Source organism: Leopardus geoffroyi, chromosome B4 (assembly GCF_018350155.1).
Source record: "Leopardus geoffroyi isolate Oge1 chromosome B4, O.geoffroyi_Oge1_pat1.0, whole genome shotgun sequence".
In the NCBI taxonomy this organism is placed as follows: domain Eukaryota; kingdom Metazoa; phylum Chordata; class Mammalia; order Carnivora; family Felidae; genus Leopardus; species Leopardus geoffroyi.
The window spans coordinates 70,078,105-70,092,829 of NC_059341.1; the positions used below are offsets into that span (position 1 = coordinate 70,078,105).

The 14,725-nt window shown below is 37.5% G+C and overlaps 1 protein-coding gene across 4 annotated transcripts in view; it reads right to left on the reverse strand.

Annotated features, from left to right (window-relative positions):
- Positions 1 to 1,138: 1,138 nt before the first annotated feature.
- The window catches only part of GXYLT1 (glucoside xylosyltransferase 1), a 53,330-nt gene continuing 39,743 nt past the window's right edge, over positions 1,139 to 14,725 (reverse strand). For 2 of the 4 annotated variants that reach the window (XM_045465816.1, XM_045465817.1), the window contains one exon: positions 1,139 to 7,060. In XM_045465816.1, coding sequence (XP_045321772.1) covers positions 6,899 to 7,060 — 162 coding nt within the window. In that variant the 3' untranslated portion in view covers positions 1,139 to 6,898. The remainder of the gene's footprint in view (positions 7,061 to 14,725) is intronic. The other 2 variants (XM_045465820.1, XM_045465818.1) reach the window with 1 other exon arrangement.

Here is a 14,725-nt window from a genome sequence, read left to right on the forward strand (position 1 = left end):
TTAAATGTGGGCTTATTTCTCAGCTCTCTATTCTGTTCCATAGATCTGTGTGCGCATTTCTATGCCAGGACCACAACTGTTTGGTTACTATAGCTTTGTTGTCTATCTTGAAATCTGGGATTGTGGTACCTCTAGCTTTGTTCTTCTTTCTCAAGATTGCTTTAACTATTTGGGGTCTTTTGTGGTTCCATACAAATTTTAGAATTATTTGTTCTAGTTCTGTGAAAAATGCTGTTGGTATTTGGATAGGGGTTGCATTACTTCACATACTTTTAAGTCTTCCATATTATTTGAATTTTTGTTTCACTAGAGACATTCTGTAACTTATAAAAGATTTAATGGAAAACATGATAAAGACTGCTAATAAGTATTAATAAATTTTTCATCATGAATTTAAAATAACTTTTAAAGACTTCTTGGAAGTAGTCATCATCTCAATAATCTTTTAAAACCCTGTATATCATGACTAGAAAACACACTGTATAAATAATAAAATATATAAAACTGAGAACTGTGAGATCATAACAATACAGACAACTTTTAAAGCAAAATTACCCTTTAGCACAGAAAATGTACTGGTCTCTAATCTGAAAAGTAATCCCCCTGGAAATTATAAGAAATACTTGGGCCAGTAAACCAATGTGTGGTCTGTTGAAGTCTCCCAAGCTCCTAACCCTTCTACCCAACCAACTTTTAACAGAACGCCAACGTTGTTCCCTTTCCTCCGAGCAGCCATTTTTCAAGGGAAGGCCATTTTGAAGTTTGGGGCAAATCTCCATGGTCTGAGCCAACTGTTAACGAATTGCATTCCCTTTGCAAAGCGGCTGTTTTAGATGGACATTATTATGGCTATAAGAGCTAGTAGAACCTTCTTCTTGAAAAAAAAGACGTATATTTCTGCCTCTGATTGTCATGTGCACCTGGATATTAGCTGTCACTCTGTGGCCATGTGGTTGAGACCAAGCTCACATGCTGAAAATGCTGAAAAACAGACAGTACCTAGCTTCTGATGACACTGTTCAGCTGTAGAAATAGCCAATCTTGAAATTGCTTACAGCCTAGGCTCCTAGTTATCAGGGATCTCAACCCTAAAGATTCCAAAATTGTTTTTGATTGCTAGAATAATTCAGACACATCATTTGAAGAAATTAAACATTTATCAAGTACATGTTTATTTAGCAACAGCAATACAGTTTCTCAAGAAAAAGAGGAACTGAATTCCCCCCACAACAGAACAAAGCAACTTTCCATTATTCTCAGGTTACATCCAAATCTATCATCTTATACCCCTTTAATAAATTTCAAGATACACCAAATACTGGGAGGAAGATAACCAAATTATCCTAAAACCATAATATTTTAAGGTAAAAGGCAGTTTAAGGGTAGTAATTTCTATATATCACAGTACACCAACAGTCCTTCCTGTAGCTTTAGGACCAAACTAACTCAAAATATTAATGTATTTATGCAAAATGCTTATGAAAAATTGAAACACTTGCAAATTTTTCCAGTTTCTGATTTCAAAGACAGGTGCAAACCATCATCCCCTTCATAGATCTTCTATTACAGCATCCATAAAAAACCATTGGTCCAGCTCTCAAACACTGATGACAATGCATATGATGTATGTGGGTTTTGCTAAGTCTTGAATGGATGACCTATTCTACAGGTATACTACAAACCCTGAATTATTTTTGCACAACATTCCAATATTCCCTGAAGAGATTTTATACAAAGTTAAAAACAGCTATTTTCCATCACAGTCAAAGTTAACTTACTTTTTAAATGGAATAACACTGTTGCGTTCTCTTCATGTTTTACAAGGAGTTGCATGGTAATACGTGTGTGAATATGCTCACAAATTCAGATTGTATATATAAACTAAACATAAGCAAAGGTTCCGCATCAGTTCTTAAGTTTGATATTAAAATGCCTGACCACAGACCCTTCAAAAAGCATTCACAGTATTGGTAATAAGAGAAATTTTCAAGAGATTTTTTTCCCTATCTTTTCAAAGGCACTCTTTTGTTTACAAATTGAGTTTATAGAAAATTCTAAACAAACAGTACCATTAGACACTTGGAATTATTGGTAGAGATAAGAGATATGGTGACGACACACTGTTTTCCATTTAAAAGTAAATTTGACATATAATCAATTTTGAACTACCTAGTCCAACAGCTATTCCACATTCTTCTCATGGTTGAGTAATTCCTAGATATCTGAATTAACATTATAGTCATTTTTTGTTTAAAAAAAAAGAACATTCCTGTGCCACCTCTTAGACTTGTCTTAAGTTTATATAACTTGGTTTTAGAAATCTGGTTTCATGTTCAGTTAATTAGGAAACAGCAAATATCAGAACAGCTTAGCCAGACTTTAAGAGGCAAAAAAGGGTTGCTTTGGCAATGTATAAAAGGATAACTGTTACAGTACAAATCACTATTTAATCTACTTTTATTAAATATTAAAATGCATAAGGCAATTGTTGTTTTAAGACACTTGAAAGACATTTAATGAATGGATAACTGGCCCCACACCTGAAATATTGCACCCCTCCTATCCTTCTCTATTTACTCTAAGGAACCAAAAGAGTTATTTAAAAACAAAAAACAGATCCATGATCTTTCTAAAACACTTCAAAGAGGTTCTGATTACCATTAAAGTATTTATTACTTACAATACAAACTTCTGAGAGACACTGAATAATATCTTTTCAGGCTTTTCCCTTCAGTGTGTTTCTCCTATTCTCTTGAATCCATTCTTAATGGTGTGACTGCAAATATGCCTACTGAAGAATCAATAGATGTGATTTATTGTGTAAACTGCCATTCAAAGCAGGGCAATGATTCCCAAATTTGGCTTCCTATCAGTTTCATGTAAAAAACTGCTGCTAAGATTCCTGGGGCCCTTCGGACCTAACCAAGCCATCCCCTCCATCCCAGCCTCCCCTGTGAATCCATGTGGTTAGTCTTGCATAACCCAACACCTGGGATGACTTTAGAACAATATTATAAAGGAGGGTATCTGTCATCATGTTTCCACAGGTCTTAGCTCACAAACTGGGATCCAGGTAAAAAAAAATACAATGTTGATCATCACCACTAAATTTAGGTCAGTGAGTAGAGTGACCGGAAAAAGACTCTAGTATTGATAAATCAAACCAAGGTAGCTGTGCTGCCCACCTCTATGAAAGCCAACACCCCTCCTGACCCTGGAGGGTCTCATGAACTGAAACACAAGCCAAGAAGACAGTTGCATGGGGAGGGAGTGCTAAACTAAAAAGTGACTGTTTCCATAGCATCTCTCTCCATCTCCACTTCTCGATTTTCCCACTCTCATTCCATCTTTTCTCTTACTCTGCCATTTGCCATTCTCACTTTTACTCCCTTCTCTGTCCTCACTTTTCTCACTTTCTCTTTTTTCCTTCTCTTTATTTGATTATTCATTTATAATCACCCCTTTCTGCTCTGCTTTCTCTTTCTTAAAAACTCCTCCTTACATAATATAAGCAAATTCATACTGGAGATATAATACATGTCAGAAAACACTCATCCACTCACCCTAAGGAAACAAAATGATATGTATAGGAGGCAACATAACAAAACAGAACCTCAACAGTAATGCTCGTGTGGCATGTACAAACCATAGAGAATGCATTCAAATCTGTCATTTCTGTTGAGTCACATAACTTCCTGACTTATGACTTCTGAGTCTCATGAGGTGGGAAGAGCATATTGATTGTTTACAAACCAAGGCACATGGAAGGTGAAATGAAATGCCTGGGATCCCAGACCAAGAAAATAATCCAGATGTAACACGGACTAGTTTTCTTTCCACTATACCAGTAACATCTCATGGGAGGCAAGACGAAAGAGCAACAGATAAGCGGTACTATTATTTCAGGTTCTAAAGTGTCCAAAAGATAACTGGGTTACCTTATATATTATGAACTATTCCTCACAAGGAAAAAAATTTTATGTATTGCTTTAAAATGTAAATCACAATATATATTTTCTAAAGGTTTCCAAGTTCTTTTAAGATGGCTACTTCATACAAATAAAGTTTGACTACAGTTTGAAGTCATTCCACTTTGGTAATACCGTAGCCCAGAGATCGTTCTGAGGTCAGAATTGTTCTAACACAAAGACTCAAAGAACATTATATAATGTAATTTATATAAACTGCATAGATATACTGTTTCATGAAAAGAAATATAATATGTTCTCTACGTTGTTCTACAATTTTATTTCATTAATGCTGAGAACTGCCTTTCTTAAGAATTCTCAAAGAAAAAGTTACCCTATCTAAAGATAAATTCAGAAAACTCATTTTACTATTGTTATGAACTTTCTGTAATAACCTAAATTTTAGGTAAATATAGCCCCTAAAGTAGGAAGTTTTCATCATACCCCAATTTATGGTAAAATGCCCAATTAAGTCAGGTCTGAATAAACCAGATGAAGAACCTTCTAACTGATCTACAGTATGAAGCATGTGACAGTGTAAATAAGTCACAACATGAGACCACAGTATACAGTTCAGTTGGATTAAATCATGACCATACTCTACATAGTCCCAACCCACTCTATTAGAGGCTCTCTGTTCACTGAGGAAATTAAAACTAAGAAACTTACTAATAATATAAATTCCTATTTTTTCAATAACCCCAATTACTCTAATATTTCAGAATCACATTTATAATCCAGCTGTGCCAAGAATTATGGTATTCTAACTTCAATCTTCAAGTTGGCAAAATGATTCCTAATAGTTCTAAACTAGCTGACATCAGAATCACCTGAGGTGCTTATTAAAAACAGAATCATATGACTTATTTTTGTACCCTAATTCTAACATCGGAGACAATTAAGGAAATTTGCTTAGGAATGGATAGTAAATGACGTCAAAGGAGGTATGATGTCATCATAGTTACCAAAGTACTTATAGCGATGAAATAATAGGCTCTCTGGGATTTTCTTTAAGAGACTCTTCAGCAAAGAAAAGGGGAATAGATAATGCAAACATCGTTAAGATATTTTAAGGGTTTGATCTGGGCAAGAAGTACCACTGTACTGTTCTACTTTTGCATAGTTTTTAAATCTCTTCACTAAAAAAAATGTTTGCAGACTCCATCCTAGACACAGTGTACAAGAGTCTCCTAAGTGAAGCCCAGGGATCCACACTCAACAAGCTCCCCACGAGAGTCTAATATAGACAGGCAAAGTTCTCTCTTGGGGGCCACTAGAAATGATCTTATATGTACCCTCCAAACTTCAAAATTCTAGGATTCTCATTTTCTACTCAATAAACTCATTTCAGCACAGTTCACAAGATCTCATATTCACCATGGCATTCTGCCAAGGACATAGGGGCTGTGTTCTCTAAACCCATCTATTCGAAGAATGCTGGGCTGGTTATTAACTTCCAATTTGCCTTTTTTACACCTTCCTCTCTCAATTTGACCCTGACTAAAGTGAAAAAGACAGGGGACAACCACACTGACCATGTCTATCTGCATATGTCATGTTTCCACAGAGGGCACTCTAGCTTTATAAAGCTAATCACCACTATTTTCACACAAGTGGTATTCTTCCTTCATGATTTTCCCTTCTCTAAGTATTAAGATATCAAAAGGGAAAAGAATAACCATGTAGTACTTACTAAAGTGAGACATACACTGCAGGACAGTACATGCTAAGTACTCAGAATCTACAGTTACGTTAGAGAATAGTCAAGAACACTAAGAGAAATAATGTTTCAAGATTAAAAGAAAGTCTTAAGTGATGCTCAAAAAAGGAAGACATGTACATTAAACCAATCAAAACTACTTTTTTAATACTCAGAACAATCTTCTTAATCCAAATCATTCTTGAACATTGTCTGACTGACTTAAAGTAAGGCTCTCTACATTTGCTTCTTCAAAAGTATCTAGCAAAGCCATTCTGAGGTAGAAGAAAAAAAAAGTTTAAATGGACCACCTTTTTTCCTGCTTCATTGTAACCAATATTACTGTTCACAGGAAGTATACAGCTTATGCATTTTGGTCCATCACATTTTCCACAATCACGGAATCATACTAGTTAGGTTCTCATTTATGATCAGCAGATCTTTTGCTTCCAGAATGCCCAGTAAAGCTGAAAATTTTCATTTAAAGTGATGAAAATTTCCAAAAATATCTGTTTAACAATCTCAGATCTGAGTTTTGGCAAGACAGGTTAGCATATACAAATGAAAATACTACATTTCACAAACACACAAAGAGACAAAAACTCCCAACATTTTTACCATTTTTTTCACTTTCTTATACAGCTCAGTTTTAAACGTGCAGCTTACTTATAATCTAATCTTAAACATGATTGTCACAGAAATAGTTTAAAACAGAGATGAAATGTATAAAGGCACACATCGATTGTCAATAGTTACATCGGTTACATCACATTGCTTTAGAAACAGAACACGTTCTGTTCCTGTAAACTTTGTGTCACACATTTAAAGTGAGGTTAGTGCTGACATAAAACTACTGCTATACTCACAGTTTGAGTGTTTTCACTGTGTATGAGGTACATTTTCTCCATCCATACACCCCTACTGTTCTTACTTACTTGAGAAGAGTCAACCAAATTCTGTAGGCTACAACCATTCAATGTTTTCATCAATACTGGAATGACAGCAAATAACATTACAAAACATCAGAGATCAAAAGTGTCTTCTTGTTGGGATCCAATACTTTAACTTATTCTTCATTACATGAATATTTGCTTATTTAACTTCTTCAGGAAAAACAATTATTCTGAAGATGAATAATTCCTTCCTGAACACTTCATTCAAGACTATTCCTTCACACATATCCCCTGATATTTTGTTGTTTTAATTCATTTGATTTGGCAGTCACCAAGAATCACCTTTCCTTTGGTGGTCTATCATAACGATCTTGTATGCTTTTTGTTAGCTGTTTGATAAATATTTTGTAAATTTTTCCACAGTAGGTATGGACTGTCTTTTGTAGTTCCAGTTCTAAAGGTTTTAATAAGGAACGGATGTTGTCATCTTTAAAAGAACACTAGAGAAAGAAAATAAAAAGACAAAGATATATATAAAAATTTAATTAAACTCCAAACAACTTCTTCAATCAATTTAATATTGGTAACTTCCAGTCTCACAAAAAGTATATATGCTCAACAAATATGTTCAATGAATTAAATGGCTGTATGATCTCACATTAGTGGAGAAAGTCAGAGTAAATCACTGGGGGCATCAGGGAAAGTTTTTCAGAGAAGATGTAATGGAGGCAGGGCATCCCAAGCCAAGGCAAGAAAGAACATGTACAAGGGGCAGAGAAGGCCCAGAGACACGTACTGGTATAAGATGATGATCAAAAGTTCTGAAGGTGTCTGAGAGACACTAAGGAAGGACAAAAGTCACTCTGGTAACAGTGTTGAGGCTGTACTACAAAGGATTGAGAGAAAGCCATGGAGTGGGAGGAATGTAAAACGCCAGCACAGTTCAGGGTTTCCCGAAGAGCCCCTAACTGCACAAAGGGGTCCCATGGGTAAATGCATTTGGGAGCTGCTGCACATTATGCACTCTTTGTGGGAACTCACACTGGCACATGAAAAGCCCAAGGGTGTCTGGGGGGCTGAGTCGGTTAAGCATCTGACTTCAGCTTATGTCATGATCTCATGGCTTGGGAGTTTGAGCCCTGCGTCAGGCTCTGTGCTGACAGCTCAGAGCCTGAAGCCTGCTTCAGATTCTGTCTCCCTCTCTCTGGGTCTCCATCCCCCCTCCCCCACCACTTACACTCTGTCTCTCTCTCTCTCAAATATGAATAAACATTTTAAAAAAAGAAAGAAAAAGAAAAGCAAAGCCGTAAACAGTAAAATGAAAAATACACATGTTGAACATTGTTTGGCCCACTATTTCCAAAATATATTTTTGACCAGTCCTTTTTCCCTGTAAAATACATTAATATCCCAAGGAATATATTTTGAAAAATACTGTAGTAGCAGCTAAGTGGAAATAACTTGTGATTTTAGTGTTTTCAACCAGCTCTGTTTTTTTAAAATAATTTTTTCAAGTTTATTTATTTTGAGAGAAAGCGGGAGAGCACAAGTAGGGGAGGGACAGAGAGAGAAGGGGACAGAAGAATCCCAAGCAGGCTCCATGCTGTCTGCGCAGAGCCCATTGCAGGGCTCGATCCCAAGAATGCGAGATCATGACCTGAGCCGAAACCAAGAACAGGATGCTTAACCTACTGAGCCACCCAGGCATCCCTAACCACCTATATTGTTTTATTTGGCCTTTGCAACTAGGCATTTTTCAATTAGAATGATAGATGGGGCTTGAAAATGGAACATTTTATGTGAAAGTTTGGTTATCAGTGAAATATGCAAGATCTTGAAGGAAATCCAGAACCTGAAATCACAGAAGGATCAAATGACCTGAGGTCATTCCCAAGGTTCACCACCATGACACTGAGGGGAGGGGAGGGGAGGGGAGGGGAGGGGAGGGGAGGGGAGGGGAGGGGAGGGGAGGGGAGGGAAGGGAAGGGAAGGGAAGGGAAGGGAAGGGAAGGGAAGGGAAGGGAAGGGAAGGAAAGGAAAGGAAAGGACCACTTGAATCACAATTAGTGAGTCTGCAGGAAGCCGCAGCCAACCTTTGGAAACAGGATGAACTTGGATGATAATTTGTAACATGGCTTTTATCACTGTATAAATGTAAACAGATGCTAAACCTCAGTATCTCTTCAGAAAGAAAACTATGAGCATTAACTGCATGAAACCATCACTCTTGGGGTGATTTTCAAAACCCAATCACATATACTGAAGATAAACATTGTTTTGAAGATCAAAAAAAGGGGGGAAGGGGAGCTTCACTAGGAAGAATGTAATGAAAATAATAATTTAAAAAAGAAAGAAAGAAAATAACTGACACATAGGTATCTGGGAGAAATTAAAAGCTGGACTAGTTTTGGTTTGGTTCGGTTCGGTTCGGTTTGGTTCGGTTTGGTTTGGTTTAAAGGACCTCCTACATGCAAAGCACCTAAGAGCTTTAAATGTATTAAGCATTTAAGCCTCACACCAACTTTAGGAACAGTAATATAATTACCCCACTTACAATCAAGCAACTAAGTTACAAACAACTGAGGCAAGGAGAGAGAATTCTCCTAGTTACAAAGGTAGTAAGTAGCCAAGCCAGAATTCAACCCCAGCTCCAAAACTACAAGCTGCCGACCACCACACAGCACTGCTTATCCAAATAAATATATGAAACTGTGTCAAATCAGTTTCAAAAGTCCTATTGAAAGGTAAAGCTCAATTAACAGTGGGAAACTGGGAAAACAGCTATGCTGTGTAAAGGTGTGCCTAAAATTTGTTTGGGGTTAAAAGCAGCAGCCATGTTGAACGAGGCAACCTTTATCAAGTGACACTGTCAAGTAACATCTCAACGTACACAAAAAACATGCTTTGGACAACTGTGTTTGAGAGGCAGATAATACTGCGAAGACCAAACTACGATCTTTTTCTTACTCAGCAATGACAATAAAATAAAAATATTACAAAGCTGCTTAAAAGTTAATTCCCAGAGGGGTACCTGGTGGCTCAAGCAGTTAAGCGTCTGATTCCTGATTTAGACTCAGGTCATGATCCTATGGTTCTGTCAGTGCAGAGCCTACTTGCTATTCTGTCTCCCTCTCTCTCCGCCCCTCCCCCGTTTGCTCTTTATATCTGTCTCAAAATAAAAATAAACTAAAAAAAAAAGAGTTAATTCCCACAAATATGAAGTACTTGAGATTCAGTTCATTCATTTTCATGTTATTTAAATCTAAGTGCTTGTGGTTAAAAAATTTTTTCTTCCCTGAGAAACTATTTTGATGAAGATTTTTATGAAATAATAACAGTGCCTCATGAATTAGAGCTCTAATTTTAGTCCCAATAACACAACTAATTTCACCTTTAAGAGAGAAGATGATAAATTACCAAAATTTCCAACTATATAAATACAGCCTGAAGCCCCAGCACCTTCTGCCATTCATATAATCTGTAGCACCAAAAAGTTGTGCAGGACATAATTTGCATCTAGGTGCTCCCCTTCCCAGAGGCCACATGTGGCCTTACCTGACTACAGGCCTCTTTCCACACTGGATGCTGTGCCTGACTCATTCACCTTTCCTTCTCTGCCTAGTACTCATCCTTGTAGCTCAGTTCAAATGTCTGCACTTCTGAGAAGCCTTTCCTCATACAGTTAATCACTCCTTCTTCACTGGCACAGTACCCAGTACACAAACTTTTAAGATCATGCTTTTATACATAAAACTGTCAGTTGGAAGGCAGTGAATAAGTGTTGAGGCTAAGATGACCACAATTAGATAATCTGAGGCATTTTCAAAGAATAGAACAGGTTTTTAAAAGATGACAAAATGGCAGTTCAATCCAACAAAATGCTGAGAGCCAAGTACACACAAGAAGGTCCAATAGTAACCCTAAACCACGATTTCACCTTCCATGGTTTCTGTTCCCTGCAGCCAACTGCAGTCTGGAAGCAGATGGTCCTCCTTCTGACACACTGTGAGAAGGTCAACAATAGCCTAACACTGCTACAATGCCTCACTTCATCCCATCACATAGGCATTTCATCATCCCACATCATCACAGGAAGAAGGGTGAGCACAGGCAATAAGATATTTTGAGAGAGACTACATTCACATGACTTTTATTACAATATATTGTTATAACTGTTCTATTTCATTATTGGTTATCGTTAATCTCTTATGTGCCTAATTTATAGAGTAAATTTTATCACAGATACGTATGTATAGGAAAAAACAAGTAGGTATAGGGTTCAGTACTATCTGCAGTTTCAGACATCCACTGGTCTGGAAACATGACTCATGGATTAGGGGTGGGGACTACCATTGCATAGGAGGGAAACACTCAGGACTCCCTTGCAGAGATAGTTATGCAAATATAAGCAGGATGTGGAGTAAATCAAAGTTAACACAGAACCACCAAGAAATATAATTCAGAATGAAATACATGAAGCAGAAAATACCTTATAGAGCAATAAAATGTTTTGTTCCCATTTTGCATTCACAATTTCTAATCTTAATATTTTTATTCACTCAACAACTAATATTTAACAAATACGTATGGACTGTAAAACCTGATTTGCTGGAAGACACAGCCATGCATTTACATTTTAAAGATGGTTCATATCCTTTATAATTCAAATTGTTCATCTGCATTCAATGGCTATGACTAAGTTTCTGTCTGAAACTCACATAAATACCCTTGTCTGAATGCAATGCTTTTAAAAATTACACTTCTCGTTGAATTATAGATAAGGGAAGATAAAAACACTAAGCAAGAGCACCATAAAAGACTGATTAACTTCATTAAATTGAAAAATGGAAACATATAGCAATAGTTAATACAGATCCAAAACAAACACAAATAATCATTAATTCAGTATTTAAAAATATTTTAAAAGATTTATTTTTTAAAAATCAAGCATAATTAATCACCTTAAAACCATTACTCATCTTTTTAAAGGTATATATTTACCAAAGATAAAAGAAAAGATCATATAAAACTCGTGAGATTTAATTCCTCAATAACAGATTTTCTTAATGCTCAAAGGAAACAAATCCTATTTTTATAGGAATGCATTTCTTTTCAATTGTGCAGTCTCAGAATCCCAAAAGTACTTTTCTTCATTTTTATCACCTTTTGACAACCCACGATAAAGCATTATTAATATACAAAATTGATTTCTGAGGGCATACAAGGTCTGCTACATTAAAATGAACATCAACACTAAATTTTATAATTCTTCGGTGAGTGTCACTGTATCATGATAAACTGATTATCCAGAAACTTTATCTGTCAAGTTTATAGAAGAAGAAACTTAGCAAATACACAAAATGGTAGCCTACAATGCTCTCAGCACTGCACCTACTGCCACGTTTGAGAAACACCAATTTCCAGGAAAAAACTTCAGTTCCTTATCCCTGCAGATCATCACTTAACCTGGCCCTGCACCAGCACACTGACCCCATCCCAGCCACTGCGAACCCAGCACTCCATCCAACTGAACAGCTCCACACCTGACCTCTCTGTGGACTTTTTGTGAAAAAAGCATTTTTTGTGTAGAAAACCCCTGAACCTTTTTATCAAGCAGTACTCTGCCCAGAAAGACCATCCTCCTGGAAAACTCTTACTCATTCAAGGCCCACTTCAAATGGCTCCTTGTGAGGCCTTCCCTGGCCCTTCAAGGCAAAAAGCTCTTAACAGTTTCAGTACCATCTCCGTCACAACGGATTATAGTTAAGTATTTTCATTCTCATTCCTATTAATGAGGATGTACTAGGCCAGTTATTAGCAATAAAAAAAAACAAGTATCTAGAAAATAGGGTCAATCAGCTCTTCTCCTGACCCCCACACTAAACCAAACTAGCACTATTATCTATTTATGTTCTGTCTTCACATCCACATAAGATTAGGCACAGTCTAGTCGAACAGATACATCTGCATGAGGGGTTACATGTATTTCTCCCAAAGTATCAGTGAATTAGCTGCATAGACAGTGAAGACATAGCCCATTAAGCAAAATCATAAATCCATTTGGATTTGCCCCAAGTCTTGGTCCCCAACATATTCACGGAGACCTAGTTCATGCATCCATCTAGGGGTATGTAAAGTATAATCGCTCCCTTGGCACAAAAACAGACACATAGACCAATGGAATGGAATAGAAACCCCAGAACTAGACCCACAAACGTATGGCCAACTCATCTTTGACAAAGCAGGAAAGAACATCCAATGGAAAAAAGACAGCCTCTTTAACAAATGGTGCTGGGAGAACTGGACAGCAACATGCAGAAGGTTGAAACTAGAGCACTTTCTCACACCATTCACAAAAATAAACTCAAAATGGACAAAGGACCTGAATGTGAGACAGGAAACCATCAAAACCCTAGAGGAGAAAGCAGGAAAAGACCTCTGACCTCAGCTGTAGCAATTTCTTACTTGGCACATCCCCAAAGGCAAGGGAATTAAAAGCAAAACTGAACTATTGGGACCTTATGAAGATAAAAAGCTGCTGCACAGCAAAGGAAACAACCAACAAAACTAAAAGGCAACCAACGGAATGGGAAAAGATATTTGCAAATGACATATCGGATAAAGGGCTAGTATCCAAGATCTATAAAGAGCTCACCAAACTCCACACCCAAAAAACAAATAACCCAGTAAAGAAATGGACAGAAAACATGAATAGACACTTTTCTAAAGAAGACATCCGGATGGCCAACAGGCACATGAAAAGATGCTCAACGTCGCTCCTCATCAGGGAAATACAAATCAAAACCACACTCAGATATCACCTCACGCCAGTCAGAGTGGCCAAAATGAACAAATCAGGAGACTATAGATGCTGGAGAAACGGGAACCCTCTTGCACTGTTGGTGGGAATGCAAAATTGTGCAGCCACTCTGGAAAACAGTGTGGAGGTTCCTCAAAAAATTAAAAATAGACCTACCCTATGACCCAGCAGTAGCACTGCTAGGAATTTACCCAAGGGATACAGGAGTACTGATGCATAGGGGCACTTGTACCCCAATGTTTATAGCAGCACTCTCAACAATAGCCAAATTATGGAAAGAGCCTAAATGTCCATCAACTGATGAGTGGATAAAGAAATTGTGGTTTATATACACAATGGAGTACTACGTGGCAATGAGAAAAAATGAAATATGGCCCTGTGTAGCAACGTGGATGGAACTGGAGAGTGTGATGCTAAGTGAAATAAGCCATACAGAGAAAGACAGATACCATATGTTTTCACTCTTATGGGGATCCTGAGAAACTTAACAGAAACCCATGGGGGAGGGGAAGGAAAAAAAAGAGGTTAGAGTAGGAGAGAGCCAAAGCATAAGAGACTCTTAAAAACTGAGAACAGGGGCGCCTGGGTGGCGCAGTCGGTTAAGCGCCCGACTTCAGCCAGGTCACAATCTCGCGGTCCGTGAGTTCGAGCCCCGCGTCGGGCTCTGGGCTGATGGCTCAGAGCCTGGAGCCTGTTTCCGATTCTGTGTCTCCCTCTCTCGCTGCCCCTCCCCCGTTCATGCTCTGTCTCTCTCTGTCCCAAAAATGAATAAACGTTAAAAAAAAAATTAAAAAAAAAAACTGAGAACAAACTGAGGGTTGATGGGGGGTGGGAGGCAGGGGAGGGTGGGTGATGGGTATTGAGGAGGGCACCTTTTGGGATGAGCACTGGGTATGGTATGGAAACCAATTTGACAATAAACTTCATATATTGAAAAGAAAAATAAAAAAATTAAAAAAAATAAAGTATAATCGCTCCCTATCAACTCACCTTAATTACATAAAAGAGGATTGTTAAGATGGGGGGGGGGGGGAAGAACAGATATCTAAGCAGATATCTAAGGCAAGGGTGGGGGAGGGGCAGTATAATTTTTTTCATTGTCAATATAAAGCAGATGCTTAAAAGAGGAAAATGAGTGATGGGCACTGAGGAGGGCACTTGTTGGGATGAGCACTGGGTGTTTATGTAAGCTAATTTGACAATAAATTATATTAAAAAAATAATAATAATAATAAAAAAAGGAAACCCAGACACCAGCATGGGGGGGGGGAGGTTTAAAAAAAAAAAAAAGAGGAAATCCCGTTTACAAAGGCAACAAAGAAATTAAAATACTGAAGCATAAACT